Below are 25052 nucleotides of genomic sequence, written 5' to 3' on the forward strand. Positions count from 1 at the left end.
TTAAACATTTTTAAAAATATATATTTTTATTGATTTCAGAGAAGAAAGGAAAAGGGGAGAGAGATGGAAATATCAATGATGAAAGTGAATCATTGACCAGCTCCCTCCTGCACACCCACTACAGGGGACTGAGCCCACAACCCAGGTATGTGCCCTGACTGGGAATTGAACTGTGACCTCTTGGTTCATAGGTCAATGTTCAACCACTGAGATACTTCATCCAGACTTTATATTAGTTTCTCTTCTTTTTACCTTTAATTTCATTCTCTTCCTTTGAATTGGTTTCTTCCTTCCTCCTTTCTACCTGCTTTCCATTTTATTTTTCTTTGAGAGCATAGCTGGAGAAATTTCTCCACTGGAATTTCTTTCCCTGACCCCTATCAGGCTTCAGGCTTAATCTGGCTGAACAAGGTAAATCTTTCCTTTCCTTTCTTTTCAATTTATCTGCATTCTTACTTTAGTCAGATCATAAGTATTTTTAAAATATATATTTTTATTGATTTCAGAGAAGAAGGGAGAGGGAGAGAAAGATAGAAACATCAATGATGAGAGAGAATCATTGATTGGATGCCTCCTATATGCTCTTCACTGGGGATAGAACCTGCAACCCAGGCATGTGCCCTGACCAATAATCAAACTGTGACCTCCTGGTTCATAGGTTGATGCTCAACCACTTAACCAAGCCAGCTGGCAGATCATCATTTTAAACAATTATGTTCTAGGTATCAGATATTTTTCTTTATTAGATTTCCTCCATTATAATTTATGCTCCCAAATCTATTTCAGTAGTTGGTAGAGAAACAATGTTTATTATTTTTCATTATTCTAATGGGCATTCATTTGAAGGAAGAAATGGAAAAAATAGTGTTTTAACTGTATTTACCCAAGTAGCAGAAAAAAGGCAAATTAAAATTATGGCAAAATATTTATCCATTTCACCCACTTGGAAATATCTCTAGAGACAAAGAAAAGCTCCATAAAGAGTCTACTTGATTAAATTTTTGCTTTCTAGGACTTAATTTTCTTATCTACAAAATGAAATAACTGGATAAATTAAACACTAAGATACACCTCACCATATCAGATTAAAATGTTTATTCATGAATGAGACTAGGAGTATATTTGTAGAACCAACTGCCAAAGGAGATGAGGTTAGGAGATGAGTATAGGGTAAGAGTCAAGATACAAAAGACTTAGAAGGCCAGGTGAAGGGAATTGAGAATGAATATTCCCACATATTCTCACAAACCAATGAAAGTCTGAGTATCGTGGACTAATCTGCTCAAAGGAGCTGGGAGGTGCCTAGAAAGAGGGCTGCGGGTCTAAAGCAGACTCCCAAGCCAGTGCCAGAACTGGCAAGGTCAGGCATAACTGTCATCATTGAGTCCTCACTCTGCAGAACCACACCCTGGCCTGGGCCAATCTGCTCACAGGAGCTGGGAGGGCAGGGGCCAGGGCTGGACATAAAAGAAGAGCAGAGTTAGCTGGTGCTTACACTTGCTTCTGACACAACCGTGTTCACTAGCAACTACACAAACAGCCACCATGGTGCATCTGACTGCTGATGAGAAGGCCGCTGTCTCTGGCCTGTGGGGCAAGGTGAATGTGGATGAAGTTGGTGGTGAGGCCCTGGGCAGGTAGGTATCCAGGCATAAGGAGAGTGAGTGGAAGCTGGGCGTGTGAGTTTCTGAAAGGCACTCACCCTCTGTCCTCTGTGCTGCATTCACCCCTCAGGCTGCTGGTGGTCTACCCCTGGACTCAGAGGTTCTTCACCTCCTTTGGGGACCTGTCCAATGCCGCTGCTGTGATGGGCAATAGTAAGGTGAAGGCCCATGGCAAGAAAGTGCTGAACTCCTTCGGCGAGGGTCTGAAGAATGTCGACAACCTGAAGGGCACCTTTGCTAGCCTGAGTGAACTGCATTGTGACAAGCTGCACGTGGATCCTGAGAACTTCAGGGTGAGTCTAGGAGATGTGCTACTTTTTGCTTTTCACTTTCTAGGCTTTCTCTTTGGTTCTTCACCTATCCATTCTTCCAGGTTCCTTTTAACCTTACCATATTTCATTATTTAATGCTTTTCAAAATGTATATAGTTTTATATTTTTTCTTTCAATATAATACTGTTTTCTGTCTCACAAACTTTTTTTTTTATCAAGCTGCTTCTCTAATGTCTTATTTTTTCACCTCTTTCTTTTTTCCACCCAATTTTCCTTCTCCCTAGCCAGTACTCAAATTATATATATTAACTTTCACCTGCTGCCTCTACATTTAGAAAATTCCTCCATAAGGGGGATGAAAAGACTCATCTCTCCTCAAAATGGAGAGATGACTTTTACTGTTATTCTAGAAGCTATAAATAAATAATTTTAAAATTGAAAAATAGTCTGAACTTTACAGCATCCATACTCAATGGAAAGGAAAAGAAAGTCAATATTTTAGGATGAAAAGACCAGAAGTAGGAAGTAGGGCAGCATAGTTGCTGCAGACAGTACATCATCTCACTAATTAATCAGTTATTAATGTATATAATATTTATCGTAAATATATGCATTTATTTATATATAGACATGCAAATATTTACTCATTTATGCTGGTAAGGATAACCTGAGGATCAACTTGGGCTTAAGTGTAGGCAGGAAAAAATTATTGTTGGCCCCTTTCCCCAAAGCCAAGCTACTAATCATTGTATCTGTCTTCCTCACAGCTCCTGGGCAACGTGCTGGTGATTGTGCTGGCTCGCCACTTTGGCAAAGAATTCACCCCCCAGGTGCAGGGTGCCTTCCAGAAGCTGGCACTTGGTGTGGCTACTGCCCTGGCTCACAAGTACCACTGAGTCCTGGCCTGTGTCCTGGTGACCTTTGGAAAACTCTCTTTCTCCAGATTCTGACTTCTTAACTTGGGGAAGTAATGCCCATTCTCAAGGGTCTGGCTTCTGCCTAATAAAGAACTTTCAGCTCAACTTCTTGATTCATTTCACTTATTTTATTATTATTATTTTCTCCTCTGGGGGTATAGGGACATCCATGAGGATCTATGTATAGGGAGCTCTTGTGTCTTATACAAGGAGGTCAAGGGAAATGAGAAAAGGAAGGGGACCACACACAATCATTAAAAGCTGACACTTCTACCTCCAAAGCATAGGACTTTCCAAAGAGTTCTGAAATATGGAGAAGATTCCGGCATTACAGGGGCTTTATGGGGGACCTCAAACCTAAGACATGGCCTTCAGGCTAATGCTCTGATCCATTTCCTACAACTACTCAAAATATGATGTGCTCAATTAGAGACATAATGCATGCTCAAGACACTTAAGTTTTCTTTTTTTCTACGTTCCTTGCCTGCACATTGTAGCCCCTAACACTAGACTCCATCAGGTATTCTTGCTCTAAGAAATAACCTACTTCTTTCACTTGTCTCAGAACACCTCCAAAACTAGTCCCCACACCTCCTTCAGACACAGTTTAATGCTTGGATATCACTTGTGACCATTTTTGACACTGGCTTCAATGAACTTTATAAAATTGCCTAAGGGAATCTTTTCAACCCCCTCCACATTTTTCACATTTCTTATCCATCACACTAATTCTCTATGCTGTATAAACATTTCTGCCTATTTAGTACTATCCCACATGAGTACTATGCTTAAAGTTCCTCTATAGGCAGTGAAGAAATATTTATTAAATGAAATAAATCAATTAGTAGGTAATTATTCCTTGTGTTAGAACTCCTGGGACCAATAGACCAATAGACCAATGCACAGAGTTCCTTGGGTGTTAATGATACAATATATAATGTGGGAGCAGTTAGGAAAGTAAAGCACTGATCAGACATTTGTTTTCTAATCATAGCTAGTAAGATATCTCTGAAGGATTTCTAGAACCTTCTAACTTGTACACATTTCCTTAATTCTATATAATTTCTTGTTAATTAATTTTAGGCTTGACTACCTGAAATAGACCCTTTTGCTTCCTTTTGTATGAAAGCGTTTTCATAATTACTCTGGGTATATTATCAGGATATAGACAACACATTACAGTTTATGGTTTTGCCACTATATTTTGAATTGCCTGAGGGCAGAAGTTTTTATATTTTTTATTTTTCTTCTCAGGTCATTGTACATGGTGGACACTTAGAACTGCTTATATCTGCATAGGATATTTAACAACCATGGACTCAGAGACACCCAGAAGGTGCTAGGGAGATTATTTTCACATCCTTCATCACAGAAAAGTTCTTGTAAGAATCAGATATGCCGAGAGAAAGAGACTTTCAGAGAAATTGAAAAAGAGTAAGAGAAATTGTGGGTGTCATAGTCTTGAAAGGAGTAAAGAAAGTATCCTTCTTTCCTCCAAATGATTATGAAAAGAACAAAAATACGAAAAGGCTTACTATACTGTCTTTGTTCCTTCACCTCTGGAACTAACCAATGAATCAAGACAAGAGATTGGGCCTAAAAGTTCCAATACTGAAATGAAAAATGTGTCTTAAAAATGAGTTAAACTACCATATTCCTAAACTATTCTGTGTTTATGTTCTTTGTTTCTATGAATTGTGCTCTTTCTGGAGTACCAGTATTTTCACTTCATTTCATTTTTGAGAGGATGCCAAACAGAAGTAACCAAGAGATTGTGCATGTGGGAGAAAAAAGCAAAAAATAACTGTGCTTGTCTGAGGAAAATAGAGATTAGATTGCCGAGATGGTCTTCTTGGGGAATTTAGAATTGAACACTAGAGCATGCACAAAATGTTCTAGTTGAGTGCAATTTTTTAAACAAATGAAAAAAACACCCATGCACCTCTGGATGAGTGTCATGATTCTCTTGAAGGAAGTTAATACTTACCCTCTTAGTCATACTCAGACTAGGCCCATTCTGGTACAAAACATTAGGAATTAGGTTAACTTGACAGAATGGAGTAAAGGAAAAAAGCTTCTGTTTTGGAGGGGTGTGTGTGTGTGTGTGTGTGTGTGTGTGTGTGTGTGTGTCTGTGTGGTTAGTGCTCAGTGGGTATGGAGTCAAAGTAAAGCAGACATCCTGAGGTACCTCTTCCCAGGATAGACTGAAGCTCACAACAGTGACAATGGGGCTAAGAAGCTTCCCAGAACATTTCAATGCTGGTCTGTATTTGAGCCTGGGGCTTTGAACATAGCCACATTTATTATTATTTATACATTCACAATTTTGTCTGGTATGTCCCTGAGCTTTTGGTGTCTTATTATAACTTGCAGCCTTGTCCTTGCAGGGTTTTGGGTAATAAAAGGAAAAGTCTGTTTTACTCTTCAGTCATTTGAAGTAGAAATAGTGAGAGAAAGTAGCAACTTCTGTCCTGAAACCAGGAAGACAGTGGCTGCAGCCACTGCCGGTAGAAGAGTGACCCTTAGATCATTTATGACCAAAGAAGATTTAAGAAAGAAGACTTCTGTTACATATTTGTTGCCAGTGATCTCAAAGGAGAGAGAAAGGTGATTCTATACCTCAGGGCACCTGAATCAGGAGAAGAATCTAAGGTAGGAGACTCATGGACATAGGAAGTAGTGATGATTAAAATTAGGGAAAATAATTATCAGGCCCTCGGGGAACCCAAAGGTCCTGTACCCAGCTCAGAACTACTTGCTAATTTAGGCCTTTTCATTGTATCTTTTAATAGCAGGTAGAAGAAATTTACACTTTCTTTCCTAGCCTGAGAAGTTAACAGAATTTATTACATGAGAAAAAGGAGCTCCAGGGGCTATATGGGTGGGGCAGGGCATGGGTATTAGAAAAGTTGTAGAGATAAAAGAGTAAATTTTAGTAAAAGAAGGTTTAAACAAATAAAACATGGGTGATGAATTTGCATCAGAGAAATGATTATACACACAGAATGCTTAGTGGCCTAAGGAAAAAATAACAGGCACTAAGGTAGGAATGCCTTTCCACTTTCCCACCCCTTCTTTTAAGTCACAGAACACTTCTCCATTCTCTCAGATACTGGTATTTTCTTTCCCAGTTCAGTCCAGGAAGAAAAAATTTACGTGTCCCTGGTTAGTATTTTAACACATTGTTCCCTTCAGTGTTACTGACAATTTGGGGTTGTAATTGATTTTTTACTTATCCGTATGTCTTACAACATTGGGGGACCTCTAAGTTTCTACCTGTGGATCCCCAAATCTAATAGGGCAACTATTTCACAGAACATTCCTGATTTATATTTATTCTACTTTTTAATCATCATTTTTATTTGGTTATATGAGTTTTTTTTAAATGAACAAAGTAGATATTTTCTTACCAGAAGGATATGATCCAAACCAAGTAAAGAAAGATATACTTAGAACTGGGGCAAAGGTATCATCCATGCTGTCCTTATAAATATGTGTACCCTGAAGACAGGCGTGAACCATCCATATACCCTTAAGTTGAATTTTCTGGACCTCAGATTCTTCATTTGTCAAATAAGAAAACTGAGGAGGTGAACTCTAAGACATTACCAGGCTGTGATTCTAAAAATCATATAAACAAATTTTTTAAGGAGGGTGATTTTAAGTAGCAATTTGTACTCCTGAAAGGGACCTTGAGATGCCTAGAGAGGGCTGAGGGTCTAAAGCAGACTCCCAAGCCAGTGCCAGACTGGCAAGGTCAGGCATAACTGTCATCATTGAGTCCTCACTCTGCAGAACCACACCCTGGCCTGGGCCAATCTGCTCACAGGAGCTGGGAGGGCAGGGGCCAGGGCTGGACATAAAAGAAGAGCAGAGTTAGCTGGTGCTTACACTTGCTTCTGACACAACCGTGTTCACTAGCAACTACACAAACAGCCACCATGGTGCATCTGACTGCTGATGAGAAGGCCGCTGTCTCTGGCCTGTGGGCCAAGGTGAATGTGGATGAAGTTGGTGGTGAGGCCCTGGGCAGGTAGGTATCCAGGCATAAGGAGAGTGAGTGGAAGCTGGGTGTGTGAGTTTCTGACAGGCACTCACTCCCTCTGTCCTCTGTGCTGCATTCACCCCTCAGGCTGCTGGTGGTCTACCCCTGGACTCAGAGGTTCTTCACCTCCTTTGGGGACCTGTCCAATGCCGCTGCTGTGATGGGCAACAGTAAGGTGAAGGCCCATGGCAAGAAAGTGCTGAACTCCTTCGGCGAGGGTCTGAAGAATGTCGACAACCTGAAGGGCACCTTTGCTAGCCTGAGTGAACTGCATTGTGACAAGCTGCACGTGGATCCTGAGAACTTCAGGGTGAGTCTAGGAGATGTGCTACTTTTTGCTTTTCACTTTCTAGGCTTTCTCTTTGGTTCTTCACCTACCCGTTCTTCCAGGTTCCTTTTAACCTTACCATATTTCATTATTTAATGCCTTTCAAAATGTATATAGTTTTATATACATCCCTAAGGACTACACAGAACCATTTAATTTCTTGTGCCTTCTTTGCTCACAACTATTGCTTCCTCTTTTTATTCTCATTCTTTTTTTATTTTCTTTTCATTTTCTGCAATGTCTTCTCTTTATTTTTGAAGTAAACTGTTTATTTTGAGTGTTTAATTTTTACAAAATAATACTCCACTTAAAATAACTTATACTCTCTCTCCTTTATGTCTTCTTTTCAAATGTGCTATTACTTCTTTGAATGGTTCTAAAGAATAATAGTTTCCTGGCCAGTTTGGCTCAGTGATAGATCATTGGCCTGTAGACTGAAGGGTCCTGGGTTTGATTCTGGTCCAGGGCACATGCCTGGGTTGTGGGCTTGACCCCCTGTGGGAGGCGTGCAGGAGGCAGCCAATGGATGGTTCTCTATCATCATTGGTGTTTCTCTCTCTCTCTCTCTCTCTCTCTCTCTCTCTCTCTTCGTTCCTCTCTGAAATCAATAAAAATATATTTAAAAAGAATAAAAGTGATAACTTAAGTTCTGGGGTAAGACAGAAAGGGAAGAATATTATCAAGTAAAAATTCAGCCTGATGTGGATGGATTTGCATCAATAGTAACATCAGAGATCCTACTATCTTTCTGCTTATATTTGAAAAACACAGCTTGGAAAGAGGCTGGAATATTCTTAGTCCAAGCTGGTCCATCTGCTAACCATGACCATGCCTCTTGTGTCTTCCTCACAGCTCCTGGGCAACGTGCTGGTGATTGTGCTGGCTCGCCACTTTGGCAAGGAATTCACCCCCCAGGTGCAGGGTGCCTTCCAGAAGCTGGCACTTGGTGTGGCCACTGCCCTGGCTCACAAATACCACTGAGCTCCTTTTCCTGTTTTCCGGAAAAGGTGCCTTGCGCCCCAGAGCCCAACAGCTGCACATGGGAATTCTATGAAGGGCTTTGAGCATCTGGCTTCTGCCTAATAAAAAGCATTTATTCTCATTGAACTGGTGTTTTTTAATTATGTCTGCCTCTCTCACTCAGATGGGCACGTGGGAGGGCAAGGCATTTAAAACATAAAGAAATGAGGGGTTAAGTCAGAGGTCAGGAAAGTATGTCTATATCCTGGATTCCATGAAAAGAAAGGTTGTAAACAGTTAATATGTGTCCTCAGAGGAAAGGCGGGGGAGGATGGGTGGGAAGAGATCAACCAATGAACTTGTATGCATGTATGCATAACCCATGGACAAAGACAATGGGGGTGGTGAAGGCCTGGGGGTGACGGGGGATGGAAGTGGGCTGGAAAAGGTTAATGGGGGGGGAAAGGAGGACCTATGTAATACTTTCAACAATAAAGATTAAAAAATAATAAAATAGTTAATATGTGGGAAGCAGACCCTGCTGTTTTTCCCTTTTTGTTTCAGAAAAGCAATTCAAGTTGAAGATTAATTTGGGGGTTAGAATTTTGCTATGTTTTATTTATATTATTTTTTAGCCTTGCTTATAAATGTCTTCAGTTGTCCAGAATGTCACAGCCCAAATCCACTAAATTCTTCTGCCTAGAGATACTCCTGTTCCTCTAAATTTTTTTTACATGTTTTGCTGTTCCCATTGCTCTTCTTCCCCATCACTGTTATGCTAGTTCCCTCCTCACCTTATACAGATCTGCTTGCGGGACAGGAAGCTGGGGAAGGGCATTTCACTGCCTCGGCCCTGGAGCCTTTCCCAGTCTGTATTTGGAAGAGGGGCCTGTTAATATTGTGAAAAAGATAGGACTGAGGGACTTTTTTGTGGCTTGATATTCCCAAAATCCTGTCACAGGCTTACACCAAAGGAATCCCAGTCTCTTCAGGATGCTTTTGCATTCATATCCAAGAATTGACTGGAGGTCTCTTCTCTTCCTTATCTTACCGCTGATGGCTGCTCTACTGGTGTAGTCATTAGCATAGTGTTATCATCAGCAGCACACCCTATGTTATTTCCTCATTCAATAGCCCCTTAGATGGGTGCTGGCTGCTTGAAATAAAGTAAGAATTTGAAATGGTTCATGTCTCCTCTGTTCCCCAAATAGTAATCTAATTTGGAAGGTATTAAAAGGAAGGCATCTAACAAGTGACTATAAATCAGTGTGTACAGGATTTAATGAGATCAGAGGGTGAAATGAGTAATAAGGATGAGTAGATGCTGGTCAGAAATAGAAGGAGAAAAAAATGGAAAGGGTAAATGGCATGTACCAAACCATTGACAAATACAGTAGTAATGTAATAGGACAATCAATGGGTCCCTGCTGCCTGTCACTACTTGAGCCAATTAAGCAGAGATAGGGTTGAATCATATATGCATGTTTATTCCAATATTGCCAGCAATATGGGAAAACAGCAGGTCACCCACAAAAATCTGCTCTGTACCCCATCATAAGCCAGCTGTTTATATTGGGTAAAAGGAGGACAAAGACTACATGAGGAACTATACAAAGGGTATGCCAAATGGGCAGTTAAGGGCTTAGTGATATGCAAAAAGGGCAGAGGTCTTCAAAGGGCTGGCAATTCTGGTTTCTGCAGCAAAGTTGTTAATCTTTCCATGATAATCTATGAGGAGTATGGCCTGAATTTCCAGGTGAGCTCCCAGGTCCAGAGTGAAGCTGCCCACCAAGTTAGAATGTGCCTTCTTTAATCAGAATAAAACAATAACAGCCAACAGAGCATGTTTAGTATTTCTTACAATTCTAGCTGGTTCCCCAACATTCCATTTCTGCCCCTATCAGTAACATCTTTGGTATTCTGATAATTTCAAGTAAGAAGGAAAGACAATTGAAGCAAAACTGCCTCCTGGTAGATAGGATAAGGAAGGACAGGACAGGGCAGGATAAGACAGGACCGGATAAAATAAAATATGAATATAAACTTTGGTGAACACTGTAGAGGGCACATTTAAAATTAGAAGTTTATAAACAAAAGAATGCAATCTAACCACTCTGCATATGAGATGCTTATACAGCGAATTGACAAGTGAGATAAAATGGTATCGCAGTTTAGAACACAAGCTTTGAAATCAAGCAGCCTGGATTAAATACATTACCACTTCACATATGCTGCCTGAGCCTCATTTTCTTTCCTATAAAATATCCAAAATGATATATGTCTTTCTTATGGTGTGACTGTAAGGATTAAATGAGATAAGGCATACAAAAAAGTTTATTGCAACATCTGACAATTCACAGTGCCTGGTACATGTCTTAGCAAATGTAATCTAATAGTGTTTTGTTAACATTATTATGAACAATAAGAGTAGAAGTGGTGTCATTAATTAATATTCATTATGATGCCTAAAATGAACTGTCTCATGAAAGAGAAAAACCAGAGCAAGAAATATTATTGCTTACCTAGTACCATTCATATCCCCCAACCTCTTATATTCAGGAATCTGTGTGATTTAGGAGGCTAAAACCACACTGAAATTTGAAAAGAGACATTTAATGATAAGGAATTATTAACTATGACCAGAGATTGGAGAAATTAAAGATTAGTCAATAAGGAGTAAAGAGGATTCTAAAAATATAAGAAGAGAAGACATAGGGAGCAGTCACTGCTCCTAGAGCAATCAATTAGAAACAATCTGGGGGAGGTTTTTCTCCTGGGACAGATAAACAAAGCTCTTGAGAGAGAGCATGCCTGAGGCTCAACAGAAGGTTAAACAATTTTTGAGGCTGCAAAGTTGCCTAAAGGAAGATGCATAAGTAGCCACCCATTGGGAGGTGCCCTGCCAGCAACATTTATTAAGAATCTGCTCCCTGGGGTGTCAGTGGAAGCCACCCATGTAAATGAACTGAACCTCAGTTCTTTCTATAAAACTGAGGGTTGAAGAAGTGAGTCATGGGAAAATTCCAGAAGAATAACACTCTACTGCAAAGCCATCCATGGGGTATAAAAAGGAGAGCCACTCGCAGGAGGTGCTAGCCTGAAACGTTCTGCTGCAAAGCCATGTGTACTGCTAGAGGCTGGCACCAAAGAGGCTCAACGCCTTGCCATAGTCTGGTGCTGCAGAGACAGATTTTTGCAGGATCCTGACTAAAGGATCACAATAGAACTAGGAAGAGAATCCCCTAGGGTCTCACCAGCACAACTTATCATTGTGTCAACTGGAATTTTTAAGAGTCTATCTCCATTATCATAGAGGAGCCCATTAAGTGTAGATTTGTAATTGAGAGGCAATCCATTGATAACTGACACCCTTGCATGGGGTAGGTGCTTGTCAGTAAAGTGCATAGGATAAAAAAAATATTGGAACTAGCAAACAATAAAGCAATTTATAGAGGCTTATGAAATCAACAACAACAGTCTGGCAGACTTACCACTGTTTGGATTAATTGTTTTTCCTCTGTATGCATTTGATAGACTTTATTCAACTTGTTCAGATGCTGGGCAAAGAAGAGAAATCTTGTTTGCATTCCCATATAGAAACAGAAAGATTATTTGGATTACTACCCCCTTTTTGGTTTTGTTTCAGTAATGACCATGGTGATGATAATTCTGAATTTCAAGCACACAGTTGGGTTCATTATACTTTTCACTGCATAGCAAATTTTTAACACCACTCTAGAAAAGTTTTCTTTTCTTTTATTTTCCCATTTTATCCTGTATCCTTACATTGCTATCCCTTAAGATACTATTCGGCTGCCAAAGAATTTAACAGATGACACTTCAGTAAAAATGATGTACACTTCCAGTCAAGATGGCAGTGTAGATAAATGCAGTATTGGGAACTTCCTACAACCACATCAAAATTACAACCAAACTACAGAACAGCCATCATTCTGAACCACCTGAAATCTAGCTGAACAGAAGTCCTATAACTAAGAATATGAGGAAGAAACCACACGAAGACTGGTAAGAGGGGCAGAGATACAAAATTGGCTGGTTCTACTCCCACATGTATTGGTTAAAAATTGGGGGTGGAGGTCCCTTTAGGAGTGAGAAGCTTCAGCCGCACACCAAAACCCCCAGCCCAGGGTGCCAGTGTTGGGAAGAGAAGTCCTGATAACTTCTGGATGTAGACACCAATGGGGATTGTGGCTGAGTGAGAAGGAGAGCTTCTGGAGCCCCAGACATTCCTCTTAAAGGGTCAATGCACTAATTTATTGTGATCCACTCACTCCAGCACTGGGGGCAGCAGCTTTAAAGGCCCCAGGGACACATGGGGAGGAAATAAATTTTCTGACATCAGGGTGGGGGATGGAGGGGCACCTTTTTTCCAGGTAGACGTGTTGGCAGAAGCCACTGTTCCTTTGCTGAGCCCTCCCACCACAAAATAGGGAGGCAGATGACATGGCTGAGTCTAAATCAACATCGCTAACACTGTTCACCCTGCCCTGGTAATTCCTTGAAACCCCACCCAACTTGTGGGCCCAAAGGCCTGTCTTGGCTCATGCAGCCAACTTTCCTAAAAACCTCTCAAACAAGCAGAATCTGGCCTCTGTGTGCCCCATACCTCTCTCCCTAAGTGGCCCCATTCCCTGCACTAGCAACTGCCAGCCTTGGTTCAGAGCGTGGCCTTTCCCAAATCCAGCACAAGTAGCAGCCATCTGCAGATCACTTTGTAGCTCTTGCGAGGTGGCCCCAAGAAGGGCACAGGCAGCTGCTGATCTTGGCCTGCACTTCCTGGGAGGCCCCAGAGCCAGCACACCTGGTGAATGGCTTCAGATAATGTGGAAGCACCACCCAATTACCTCCCTGAGCAACACACTCAAGGCGTGGACAGGGTGAGTACCTGAGCTCCACTGCATTGTATTCTGTTCCATGGGGTCAGCCCCTGCACAGCAGATCCTCCATGGTAGTAGCCTATCACCCTGGTAGTAAATCCCTGAAAGAGGGGATTTACACTCTACTCTTCTTATATTTTTAGAATCCTCTCAAACAAGCAGGTGGTTCAGAACAGCCATCATTCTGAACCACCTGAAATCTAGCTGAACAGAAGTCCTATAACTAAGAATATGAGTAGTCACCCATTGTGGCAAATGCAATCAAGGCTCAACTACAACAAGAGGGTGCACGAAGCTCACATGTGGGGTGGACCTGAAGTGCCCAGCTCAGGTGACTGGGGAGGCTGCACCGCTGTGCCCTACAGGACCTCGACTACATAAAGCCACTTTACCAAGCCCGGGAGACTTAGCAGTTTTACCTAACACATAGCAACAAACACAGGAATGCTGACAAACTGAGGAGACAAAGTCCTAACACAAAAACAAAATGTCCCAAATGTTTAATTCCAGAAAAAGAACCAGACAAAATAGAGACAAGTACTCTACCAGATGCAGAGTTGAAAATACTGGTTATAAAGTTGGTCAATGAATTTAGGGGAAGAGTAGATGAACTTAGTAAATACTCCAACAATTACATAGGAGATGTAACAAAGGACCAGTCAGAAATGAAGAACACACTAACTGAAATGAAGAATACATTACAGGAACTCAACAGTAGAGTAGCTGAAACAGATAGTCAAACAGATAGTCATTGGAACATAAAGAAGCAAAAAACACCCAATCAGCACAACAAAAAAAAGGGGAAAAAATGGTAATAGTATAAGGAGTTTCTGGAACAACTTTAATCATACAAACCTTTCTATAATGGGGGTGCCAGAAGAAGAAGAGAGAGAGCAAGAAATGGAAAACCTATTTGAACAAATAATGACAGAAAACTTCCCCTACCTGGGTTTTGGTACTTAATTTCTTAGAAAATCTTTACAAATTTCTTTATCTTGAAAATGAGATAACATTTTATTAGATTATATTTTATTGGCCTATTCTATAATTAGATTTTTTTGGCCTGAATTAGATTTTATTGACCTATTCTACAGTTCATTGGGAACAATTTTAAATATGTATAATACTTTATATATTTACTAGTGGACCAGTGCACAAAATTCATGCATGGGGAGGGGGTGTATCTCAGCCCAGCCTGCACCCTCTCTAATGTGGGACCCCTCGGCCGATGTGTTTGTCATTTTATTATATCTGTTTTTTATTTAAATTGTCTCACATTTTCTTATATATAGGAAAATGTTAAAATAAGACAGGTAAACTCCCTGTATTTATGTCATACTTTAATCAAATCACACAAATCCTAAGGAAAATGTATTAAATACACAGATGGCAACAGTTAAACATATGTACCATGTAATATAATATTTATCATGTTTCTAAATTATGGATAATAATGTTTCAATATTTTAATCATGATAATAATACATTTATAGATAACTTACACAATATAAATAGAAAAGTATAAATATATCATGAAATATATAAACAAAGAAATAATATATAATAAAGAGCTCATTCACTTTAATAATCATAACACTTCATGTAAACTGAAATTTCAAGTTTACTCTGGCTTTGTGGTGAATAAATTATCTCCAGTGTTAGCATATCAGAACCTCTGAACACACATTCTTTGGATTAGCCTTACAGAAGGTTCTTAGTTCTTTAGCCATGCTAAGAGCTAAGATGCTTGGCCTCACTTATGTTTAACCAGGTTTAAAACAAACCTGCTTTATGCTTCTTTGAAGAAAGGGGGGGCGGGGGAGGGAAGAGGGTGGAGGGAGGAGAAGAGTCAATGGATTACTTCTGCCCCCTGCTGGTGGACAGATGGGACCATTAGAGAAATTATCTCTCAGGGTGACAATATAATTAATTAATTGTTCAAAGCAATTCCTGTGTGGGTGTCATTAAATAATTATACTGAAGAATAAACAAAAACCTGGACTGCCTTAAAAAATAATAACAATGTTTTCTATTCAATATAATTATAAAGACACTGATTTTTAGACCCAACATTCTTGCTCTATGCCTTTAGGGTAAGCAAAGACTATTGGTCATTAACCTATCTAATTTGAAAAGTAATAACATAGGGTATTATTTTCAATGATAGAAATAAAAGTATAGATGCCTGAACATTTGGGTCAGTTTGAATTGAAAAGAATAAGAAAAAAGTCCCCTGAAAATATGATGTGTTTAATTTGATCACATATGTGCTTTCTAAATGAACATTCCAGAATTCTAGACAAAGCACATAGAGGGAGTACCAGAATCCTATCACTTCATCAGACTCAAATTCACGGCTGTTTATTCTGTTTAATTATTTATTTTATGCCAGGCAATGTTCTGGTTGCTACAATTTTAAAAAATATATATATTATGCACCATGACTTTGAGGTAGCATAACACAGCATGATGTTTGGGGAAATGTTGGCCTTTTTGTTCTCTCTTTTTTAGTGCAGGTGGAGCATATGGTGCATCTGACATCTCTGAACACTTTCCTCTTGAAATCTTCATTGATTGGTCTCATCAACACTATCTTCTCCTAACTCCCCATCTACATCTTAAAATAGAATTAAAAAAAAAAATTCTAACATTTATTGATCTTCTATTGCTAAAAGGCTGATACTTTCTATGGAGGCACCATAAAAATTTGTGGTTAGTTTGAAGAAGCCTGATGAGCGTGTGTGCTTTTAATGTATGCCTACATCCTTTGATTCTTTTGTCCTCAATCCCAGGGATTTGTCTATATGTCTGGGTCAGAATTGTAGGAATCTTATTTGAAATCTGAATGTTGTACCCAAGGTCAGCAAGGATTCCTAGGGCAGCATCTGTTTTATATGTCATCTAAACCTTATATCCAACGACACAAGACTGATAGTGTGTGGCAGTAAGGATGCATGTGGCATTTTTACAATGTATTTATATTTATCTTATTTTTTAAAAAATATATTCTTATTGATTTCAGAGAAGAAGGGAGAGAGAAAGAGAGGTAGAAACATCAATGATGAGAAAGAACCATTGATCGGCTGCCTCCTGCACGCCCCCTACCGGGGGTCGGGCCCATGACCTGGGCATGTGCCCTTGACCAGAATAGAACCTGGGACCTTTCATTTCAGTCCGCAGGCCGATGCTCTTTCCACTGAGCTAAACCAACTAGGGCTTATCTTATTTTTGTACCTCTATAATTATGCAGTGTTTATAAATATAAATATGTGTTATCAAAATAATAAAATATATGGTAACATGCTTTAGTTAAGAGGTTTCCTGAAAAGTGATGGTTGAAATGCAGAGGGAAAAAATTAAGACTGTTTTTTTTAGCTTACTATTATGAATTTATTATAAAGGATAAAACCCAGGAACAACCAACTAGAGGAGATGCGTAGGGTGAGGTAAGACTGTTTTACAAGAGGAAGCAAAGGTTGAGGAACTTTACCTCAACCCCCGTCTCCACTTTGTGAAAAACCATCTTAGGCAGAGAACATCAATAGAAAAGTCTCATAAAAGAAGGGAAATGGTAATTTTGAAAAATAAATGTTTAAAAGCTGACCAATTTTTCTTTAAAGGGCAAAGAAATTCCATTTGATGGAGGAAATGTATTAAAATAGTGAACTAAGTTATCTAATGTTGACAGGGACTAAAGGTACATTCAGAAGAAGATTAACCTGAGGAGCTGCCTGGTGAGCTATAATAATAAAGATGAGGAATAGGTCACAAAAGCAAGCCAGAATCTGATGCTACTTTAACACATTGAAATAATTAAATCAAACAGGAAAGCCAGTATGAAATTTTAAACACCTGTTTACTTTAGGAGCCTTTAAATCTTTTGTGAAGACTTTCAGGGCCAGAACTTAAGGCAGGAAAATTATGTGAAGGGGAAGCCAATCAATTCTACTGCAATGAGGCTTTTAAAATTCTAGACAGCTACTTGACATTAACCTTCTGGTCTATAAAATGGCAAATTCTAAGGAAGAAAAAACAATTGCTCAATCTCTTCCATAAAAGCATATTAAATGAATACTCAATGGACCGATTGAATGAATGAATGAGTTCACAGAATACAATGGACTAATGCCAGAGGGTGTGGATCTACAACCTAAGTCTCTGTGCCCCAAAGGCACAGGTGAGTCTAACATCTCAGAGGGACAGCGCTCCTGTGGGAAATCATTCACCAAAGGTCTTGTGTATAAATATTCTTCCCTGTCTATCACCAAGGAAGAAAAAGTAATTGTTGGCTATGTCATCTGGAGTGGAATAAAACAGAAGCACCTTCATTAAATACTGTATGGAGGGAAAATGCATCTGAAGGCAGCACAACGTAGGAAACGATGGGTATGAAATGACTATTTAAATGCACTTATAATATTAAAGCTCCAGGATTATTCTTAAATGCTTGATGAACTGGAGGGAGGAGGGGGAGAATTATTTTGAGAACCTCAGCTCCCAATTTTACAGTTACAGCATCTCACCAGCATCCTTGGGAAAATGTCCCAGGCACCATATCTTTTCTGAAAATTAGTTTTCTACTGTGAACTATTCGTTCTTACATGTGGCTTCTAAGGACAGCTCTGAGCCCTGCCAGTGGATGAATAATGACTTTTAAATGACATCCAAAAAAGACCCCTCTCTTTCACACAGCAGGTAATATGCCTCTAAAACAGAGTTGCTTGGCTATGTTTTGTCAAGTCGGTTGACTTCGCATAGCACAGTTCACTTCAAAATTCTATCTAACTCACCTGAAATTGAATCATTTCCTTTGAAATAAACACTCTTGCTACCTGGAAGATGTATTTCAGTTCCAGAGTGATTGCTTCAATAAGCACTACTAGGAATTTCTCCTCCTTCCATCTCACTGGATTTTCTGGCCTGGAGCAGCAATATCCCTGGATCTCCATCCCCTTCTCTGCCATCTATGCCATGGTACTTCTGGGCAACTGCATGGTGCTGCATGTGATCCGGACTGAGCCCAGCTTGCACCAGCCCATGTTCTACTTCCTGGCCATGCTGGCCCTCACTGACCTGTGCATGGGGCTGTCCACAGTGCACACGGTGCTGGGGATCCTGTGGGGGCTCAGCCAGGAAGTCAGTCTGGATGCCTGCATTGTCCAGTCCTATTTCATCCATGGACTGTCCTTCATGGAGTCCTCAGTCCTCCTCGCTATGGCTTTTGATCGCTACATCGCCATTTGCCACCCACTACGATACTCCTCCATCCTAACTAATGACAAAATCATAAAAATTGGGGTGGCAATCTTATGTAGGAGTACACTACTCATACCTCCGGTCATCATTCGCCTAAAGTTCTTAAATTACTGCCATCCCCACATTCTCTCTCACTCTTTCTGCCTGCACCAGGACCTTCTCCATCTAGCTTGCTCAGACATCCGATTCAATAGCTACTATGCCCTGATGCTGGTCATTTGCACACTATTGTTGGATGCTGTCCTTATCCTTTTCTCCTATGTCATGATTCTTAAATCAGTTCTGGCAATCGCCTCTCAGGAGGAGCGGCGTAAGTCCTTTCAGACCTGCATCTCCCACATCTGTGCTGTCCTGGTGTTCTACATCCCTATCATTGGCCTAACAATGGTGCACCGTTTTGGCAAGCATCTCTCTCCCATGGTCCATGTCCTCATGGGCAACATCTATATCCTTTTCCCACCTTTGATGAACCCCATCATCTACAGTGTCAAGACGCAACAGATTCGTAGCAGAATGCTCAGACTTTTTTCTCTGAAAATTCATTGAGATACTCAGGTTTTTTAAGAAATAAAAAGAGACAACAATAGTAAGTACACAAAAATAAATTTTATTAGAGTTAGAGCTTTCCTCCTGAGTCCATGATTCTTGATTTTAAAACATACTTTACATGTAGTCAGAGGATGACCTACAAACAGGTTCCATTTTTATCTATGATCTGGAAATGAGTTGTTCTTGGCATTGGAGGTGGGAGACTCCATCTGAAACATTTCATAGACCCTATCAACTGTTGCTTTGTGCAAAACAAAACATATGTAAGTTATTCCACAAGTACAATAACATTCAAGAAAGTATGAAAGTAGTTATGTGTCCCAAAATATTTTTTCAAGTATTTTCTTTTCAGTAAATTCAAATCCTAGGTCTTATAGTTTCAAAAGTGTATAACTTGCAGCTTCTTTAATTCTCTGAGATATAGTTAATTAATCTTCAAAATGAAAAAAAGTTCCAAACTCACAGGAATATTGTGGTTACTATCTGGACCAGAATTGTCCAACCAGAATTTTTCTAAAATGATGGCAATGTTCTATAATATAGAATAAGTAGATCAATAGCTACATATGGCTATTGAGCACTTGGAATATACATAGTACAACTGTGCAAATCCTTTTCAAATTCTGGTTAACTGTAGTTAATTTATATTTAAAATATTCAAAGACCACTGTATTAGGCAGTGCAGGTATAGTTTATAAAAAGAACATACAATCAAATAGGACTTGCAATTCAACTTTTACCACATCTACTCTAAATTGAGAGCCTTATGTTTTGTTATATGTTATATGTAGCTGGAAGTGGGTTTTTCTCTGAATCCTTTGCTTTTAAATCCAAAACAATGTCCTAAACAGATGAAACTGTGTGCTTATGACTGACCCTGAGTTTATGGGGGAAAAAAAGGAATCAGTTAATTGTCTATAGGGATAAAGAGAAGTAATTGGTTTTATCTTCCTATAATCTCTTAGATACATAAGGTGGAAAGTATTAACACTCAACAGATTAATGCATTAATTTTACACCAAGAAAGCAAGTATATCTTAATATTTTTATATATAAATCTAACTTATGTATTTGAAACTTTTCTTTAAAATAATCTATGTTTATGCCTTTTTCTCCTTTCTCTATTTCATTCAATTAATTCATCTATGTTAATTGACTCTGTCTCAAAAAGAAAAATATTGGCTTAATTTCCAGAACAGACTACATTTCCTGAACAGACTAAAGTATCTTTGCCAGAAATAAAAATGGAAAATTATTCACAGGGTAATAAATTAGGACTCCGGGGTTAGAACAGGGAGTTAATCAAAAGGAGAAGAGAGCAAATTTTCTGAAATCAATGAGGAGTTAGCCAAAGATACCAGAGTTAAAATAGTGTCTAACATGGGGATGAAAAATAACTGTACTCTAATTGCTAATTGAATGGTATTTATCCTCTTGCTACAGAACCAAAATAACTGTACCATAATTAATTAGGTTAATATGAATGTCAGATATTGTACTAGTGCCCTAATGATGATGGATACTGCATGGGCCAGATCGACAGACTGAAACATGGCAGTTTCATAAGATTTGTATGGACCAATTTTAGAACGAAAGTAGCATTTAGCTATGGAAGCTGTAAAGGTCATGTTGGTGTCTCACAGATAATCTTTGGGCACATGTTGCTCAATAACCAGACAAGTTCCCTTCAATGCCTTGATACTATATAATGACCTCTCCTCAGAGCTGACTCAATCTTAGGGAGGCAGGGACCTCTGCAATAGCAGGATATATTTTCCACCTGCCAGGCATGATGGAAGTACCAACATGAACTTATGCTGAGTTAAAGGAATAGAGTTATATATCCAACACACCTGAGTGGTTGGTCTGAGAGTCATGTTTAATATGGTGAGTATGAGGGTTCATCTGAGAATTTTACACTATGAGTATCTGTACCTTAGATTATGGCAATTTATAAAACCAACATAGTTGGAAATAATGGCTGTGAAAAATAGGTATGAAGATATATGGTGTATTCTCAGAAATCATAGTTTAATTTAGAACTATATAGTTTTGGTATGATGATGAGATTTATGAAGTACCTCAGACTGTTTAAAATTCATGACAAAATGGAAGGAGGTCAACCAAAGGAAGGAAGATGAGTAAAGAAAGCTGATGAAAGTAAATTTCCTATGATTAGTAGGTTTTACACAGAAAGGAAGAGGTTTATAAAGTCTTTATTTGTAATTGTTTTCGGGAAGCTTCTATCATGGGGAGCTAACTGGTAAAATAACTACACTTCTTCCTAGGGAGGAAAGACCATTTCAGAGTCATCTACTCAGGTCCTGACAGTGAGAATAGATAGACGTATCACAGGTGTTAAAAGCACCATCTGGCACTTTGCAGTCTTTTGAGAAACTAGGCAGAAACATTCTTCCATAGGTTCCAGAAAGCCAATTTTATGAAATAGGAAACCTTTCATTCATGAATTAAGTCCTGACACTGTTGTCAAAGTAATGGCCTGGAGAGCCGGTGAGAAACAGTAACCTTATAGGAGTTGACCAGACTTCATTATGAGACCTGAAAGGCTACAGTCCAGCTTGAGTGGGAAGCACTACTAAAGGAACACAGTGAGTTTAGGGAAATACACATTCTCCTCTTTTTGGTTGTGTTATAGGCAAACTGTCATGCCATTGTACACTGCTCCCTTAAATAAAGTCAGAACTAATAAGGAGAAAGCCAAAGTGTTGCAGAATTTACCGGGTGACCAGAAAATACACATCGAGTACTCAGAGATTCGGGGAAAAAAAAGAAACCTTTATTCAAAGCAGCGCTGCTGGTTCAGCGCTGCTGAACTTCTTTATACAGTGAGATTACTCTTTATATATTTTCCTAAAATTCTTGTTTCCTAACTTCTGGGCTTTTGTGGTGGGCTTTTGCAGTCCTACTTAAGTTAGTTAAAATGGGGAAGTAAATTACAGCTAAAGTCCTGGTCTGGGTGGTACCAGTGACCTCTCCTCTGACTAAGCTGTTAAATTGTTCATTTGTGGCTCTTGGAAACTGGGAATATTTAGGAAAACAGATTATTGCCTAAGGAAGGGGCAGTGACTTATTTATAGGCTAACAATAATGTGAATTAGGATACTGGTTATTGGCACAGATTCAGATTGCTACCCCCCGCCCCCCGCCCAGGTTGCCCCCTATATTCTCCTTCAAAAGAATATAGGCTGGGGTGAGGTGACAGTAGGATGCAGGAAATCAGCAAGTCTAGCCTCAGTTGGATTTACCCCCAAATCAAAAAGCTAAGGGCCATGATGGGAAAGATCAGTGATTCTTGGAAGTGAGGAAACAAGCCTATAGTAAAAATGATCTACTCATAATAAATCCACCAGGAGATGCTCATGGTGCACTATACTGACTAATTTTCCTAGGTCTATCAAAACTTTAGTGTTAAATAGACTCAGAAGATTTCATACATGAGGCATGTGTTTGTTCCCCAGGATATTTGTGACCACTATTTTAAAAGGGGAGAATCTGCTAGAGTAATAAATAGAGACCAAAATACGTCCATTTTCTAGAATGACTCCATTGGAAATTGAAAACAAATAAATAAACAAACAAAACAACCCAGTCAAGAAATCCCTTGCAGTGGTAACTGGTGTCCTAAAGCTCTTCTACTAAAAGTGTGGCTTCTGGTCCTGTACCCTCAGCACATCAAGAAATGCAGAATCTCAAGCTCCAGTCCAGCCCTACTGAATCAGAATCTATGCTAGTTTTGGGATGCTGGCGGTGTTCTCTTTCTTGTTCAGAGTGTTGCTCATAAGCTTTTGTTGATTGTGTGCCAATTCATCAATCTGTATCATTATTTATGCACATTTCTGTGCTTAATTTAGTAATACAATGCAAATTTAAGGAATATTAAAGTGTCAATTTACATGTAAACTTGGCAGATTGAAAAGTTTTATTTCTGCTACTTTCTATAATCCAATAAACTTTTAGTTGTACATGCAGATACACTGAGAGGAAATGATAGTGTTTTTTATTAAAACAAATTTTGTAAAGATAGGAAATCTTACATAGTATTCTCAAAAGACAAAACAAGATAGGTAAATATGAATTCCAAGTATTTACAGGATGGAATACTAATGAGAAGAACAATGATCTGCATCGAACAACCCTGGAAAAACTCAGTGTGGGACTGAGCATGGATCGAAAAGGTGAACATCAGTGTGAGATTTCCTAATGAAAGTATCCAGATACCCACTCCTTTTTCAGGCAAAAAACAACAAGTACAACAAAAAAAACAATAATAAATGAGATAAATATGATTCATATTTTTGGAATTAGGTACAAAGGATATAAGGACTAAGGTGTTATATATATAAAATAGAAGAATTATGTAAAATAATACATATTGAATGCTGAAGCTCATGGAAAACACTTTCCTATTTATCTCCTAAAATACTAATCAGACTGATGTTCCACAATTAAAGAGTTTGGGGATTATTTTCAGTAAAAACTGTCTCAAAAGAAAAGACAAACAGATACTGGCATTTGAGTATTCATTCACCTAATTGGGGAAGCTCCTTTCTCAGCAACCTACAAAGTGACTGACCAGATAACAAATCCCACAAGTTCCTAGAAATCCCTACTAAATTCTTGGTCCTTCACCACAAAATAAGGAGGGACAGCAAAGGATTACCAGGGCTGTGATTAAATACACCAATACAAAAATAACATATCCAACACAAATTTTAAAAATTAACTGAGTACAGATTTTATTTAGAGCAGAAAATAAAACTTAAAAATGAAGACAAGTCCATAAATAATACTCTTAATGAAAAAGTCATATTACATCCTTGATATAAGAACAGAATATTATTAATAAGAACCAATTAGACAACACAAAGATTATTTGAAATTAAGTAATATGAGAGATGAAATAAAAATTAATAGAAGTCTCAGGAGATAGATTTAAGAATGCAGAACAAAATAATTAAGTATTAAATATGAGAACTTGGGGAAGTAAAGTATATAAGGTCAATCCAAGAACACCAAAAACTCATTAATAGAAGTTCTAGAAAGATAGGGAAGATAAAAATAAAAGAGAAATTGGTTAAAATTAAGAATTTAAAAATTATACAAGAGTTTTCCTAGAACAATAGACACAGCAAAAGCTCACAGGTTCCACCAAGTATCCAGAAAATATATTTATTATATACATATATATACATATATATATGATTTCATAGTAAGCTAAGAGAATAAAAGGACAAGCTATAGGCTGGCAGAAAATATTTGCAAAATACTTATCTGATAAAGGACTTTTATTCAAAATATACAAAGAGCTCTTAAAACTCAACTATAAGAAAATAAACAACTAAGTTGAAACATGATCAAGAGATCTGGACACATCACCAAAGAGGATATACAAATGGCAATAATTATATGAAAATATGTTCAATATCATTTGTTAGTAGGAAAGTGCAAACTAAAACAGTCATGAAATATTACTACACACCCATTAGAATGGCTAAAATTCAAAACACTGGCAACATCAAATACTGGGGAAGATGCAGAACAATAAGGACACTCATTTATTGGTGGTGGAAATGCAAAATGGTACTGACACTTTGGAGAAGGGTTTTACCGTTTATTACAAAACTAAACTTTGCCTTATCATGTGTTCCAGCTGTTAAACTCCTAGATATTTTACCCAACTGAGTTGAAAACTTATGTCCACACAAAGATATTCACATGCATGTTTATAGCAGCTTTATGTATAATTGCAAAAATTTGAAGCAACCAAAATGAGTGGATAAACAAATTGTGGTGCATTCATACAATATAATATTCTTTGTTTATAGACTGAGCTATCGAGCTGTGAAAAGACATGGAAGAACCTTAAATGCATATTGCTAAGTGAAAGGAGACATCCTGAGATGGCTACATATATTTACAAGATTTTAACTATGTAACATTTTAGAAAAGGCAAAATCATAAAAAGAGTGTAAAGGTCAATTGTTGGTCAGGGGTTCAGGGAGAGGGAGGGAGGCAGGCAGGGATGAATAGGTGGAGCACAGAGGATCCCTTTATAGTCTCTTCTTATTTAGGTCCTAGGGTGAGGTGAAGGCTTTCATTAGACTTTCTCTCTCTCACTTTTTGGCTGATGTACTAGCATTCA

At 38.7% G+C, this 25052-nt stretch overlaps 3 protein-coding genes across 3 annotated transcripts; all 3 read left to right on the forward strand.

The window, feature by feature from the left end:
- The first annotated feature begins 1474 nt into the window (after positions 1-1474).
- On the forward strand, positions 1475-2958 carry LOC139017280 (hemoglobin subunit beta). The gene is made up of 3 exons (XM_070425466.1): positions 1475-1637; positions 1735-1957; positions 2704-2958. Exons 1-3 carry the CDS (start codon positions 1546-1548, stop codon positions 2830-2832), a joined length of 444 nt encoding a protein of 147 aa, XP_070281567.1. The 5' UTR covers positions 1475-1545; the 3' UTR covers positions 2833-2958.
- A 3766-nt stretch (positions 2959-6724) lies between these two features.
- On the forward strand, positions 6725-8333 carry LOC139017281 (hemoglobin subunit beta-like). The gene is made up of 3 exons (XM_070425467.1): positions 6725-6886; positions 6986-7208; positions 8079-8333. Exons 1-3 carry the CDS (start codon positions 6795-6797, stop codon positions 8205-8207), a joined length of 444 nt encoding a protein of 147 aa, XP_070281568.1. The 5' UTR covers positions 6725-6794; the 3' UTR covers positions 8208-8333.
- Positions 8334-17923: 9590 nt separating this feature from the next.
- Positions 17924-18886, forward strand: OR51V1 (olfactory receptor family 51 subfamily V member 1). Its single transcript, XM_070426764.1, has one exon. The coding sequence runs from the start codon at positions 17924-17926 to the stop codon at positions 18884-18886; it is 963 nt and encodes a 320-aa protein (XP_070282865.1).
- The last annotated feature ends 6166 nt before the right edge of the window (positions 18887-25052 follow it).

The sequence above is a fragment of the Myotis yumanensis genome, unplaced genomic scaffold (genome assembly GCF_028538775.1).
Source record: "Myotis yumanensis isolate MYYU_CA2020_CCGP unplaced genomic scaffold, mMyoYum1.0.hap1 SCAF_10, whole genome shotgun sequence".
Taxonomy (NCBI): domain Eukaryota; kingdom Metazoa; phylum Chordata; class Mammalia; order Chiroptera; family Vespertilionidae; genus Myotis; species Myotis yumanensis.

Bases quoted from the DNA above. Each gene is read 5' to 3' on its own strand.
- OR51V1 (XM_070426764.1), top strand. From the start codon at position 17,924: ATGTATTTCAGTTCCAGAGTGATTGCTTCAATAAGCACTACTAGGAAT.
- LOC139017281 (XM_070425467.1), top strand. From the start codon at position 6,795: ATGGTGCATCTGACTGCTGATGAGAAGGCCGCTGTCTCTGGCCTGTGG. The intron at 6,887-6,985 runs GTAGGTATCCAG...TTCACCCCTCAG, and splicing joins GGTGGTGAGGCCCTGGGCAG to GCTGCTGGTGGTCTACCCCT. The intron at 7,209-8,078 runs GTGAGTCTAGGA...TCTTCCTCACAG, and splicing joins TGGATCCTGAGAACTTCAGG to CTCCTGGGCAACGTGCTGGT.
- LOC139017280 (XM_070425466.1), top strand. From the start codon at position 1,546: ATGGTGCATCTGACTGCTGATGAGAAGGCCGCTGTCTCTGGCCTGTGG. The intron at 1,638-1,734 runs GTAGGTATCCAG...TTCACCCCTCAG, and splicing joins GGTGGTGAGGCCCTGGGCAG to GCTGCTGGTGGTCTACCCCT. The intron at 1,958-2,703 runs GTGAGTCTAGGA...TCTTCCTCACAG, and splicing joins TGGATCCTGAGAACTTCAGG to CTCCTGGGCAACGTGCTGGT.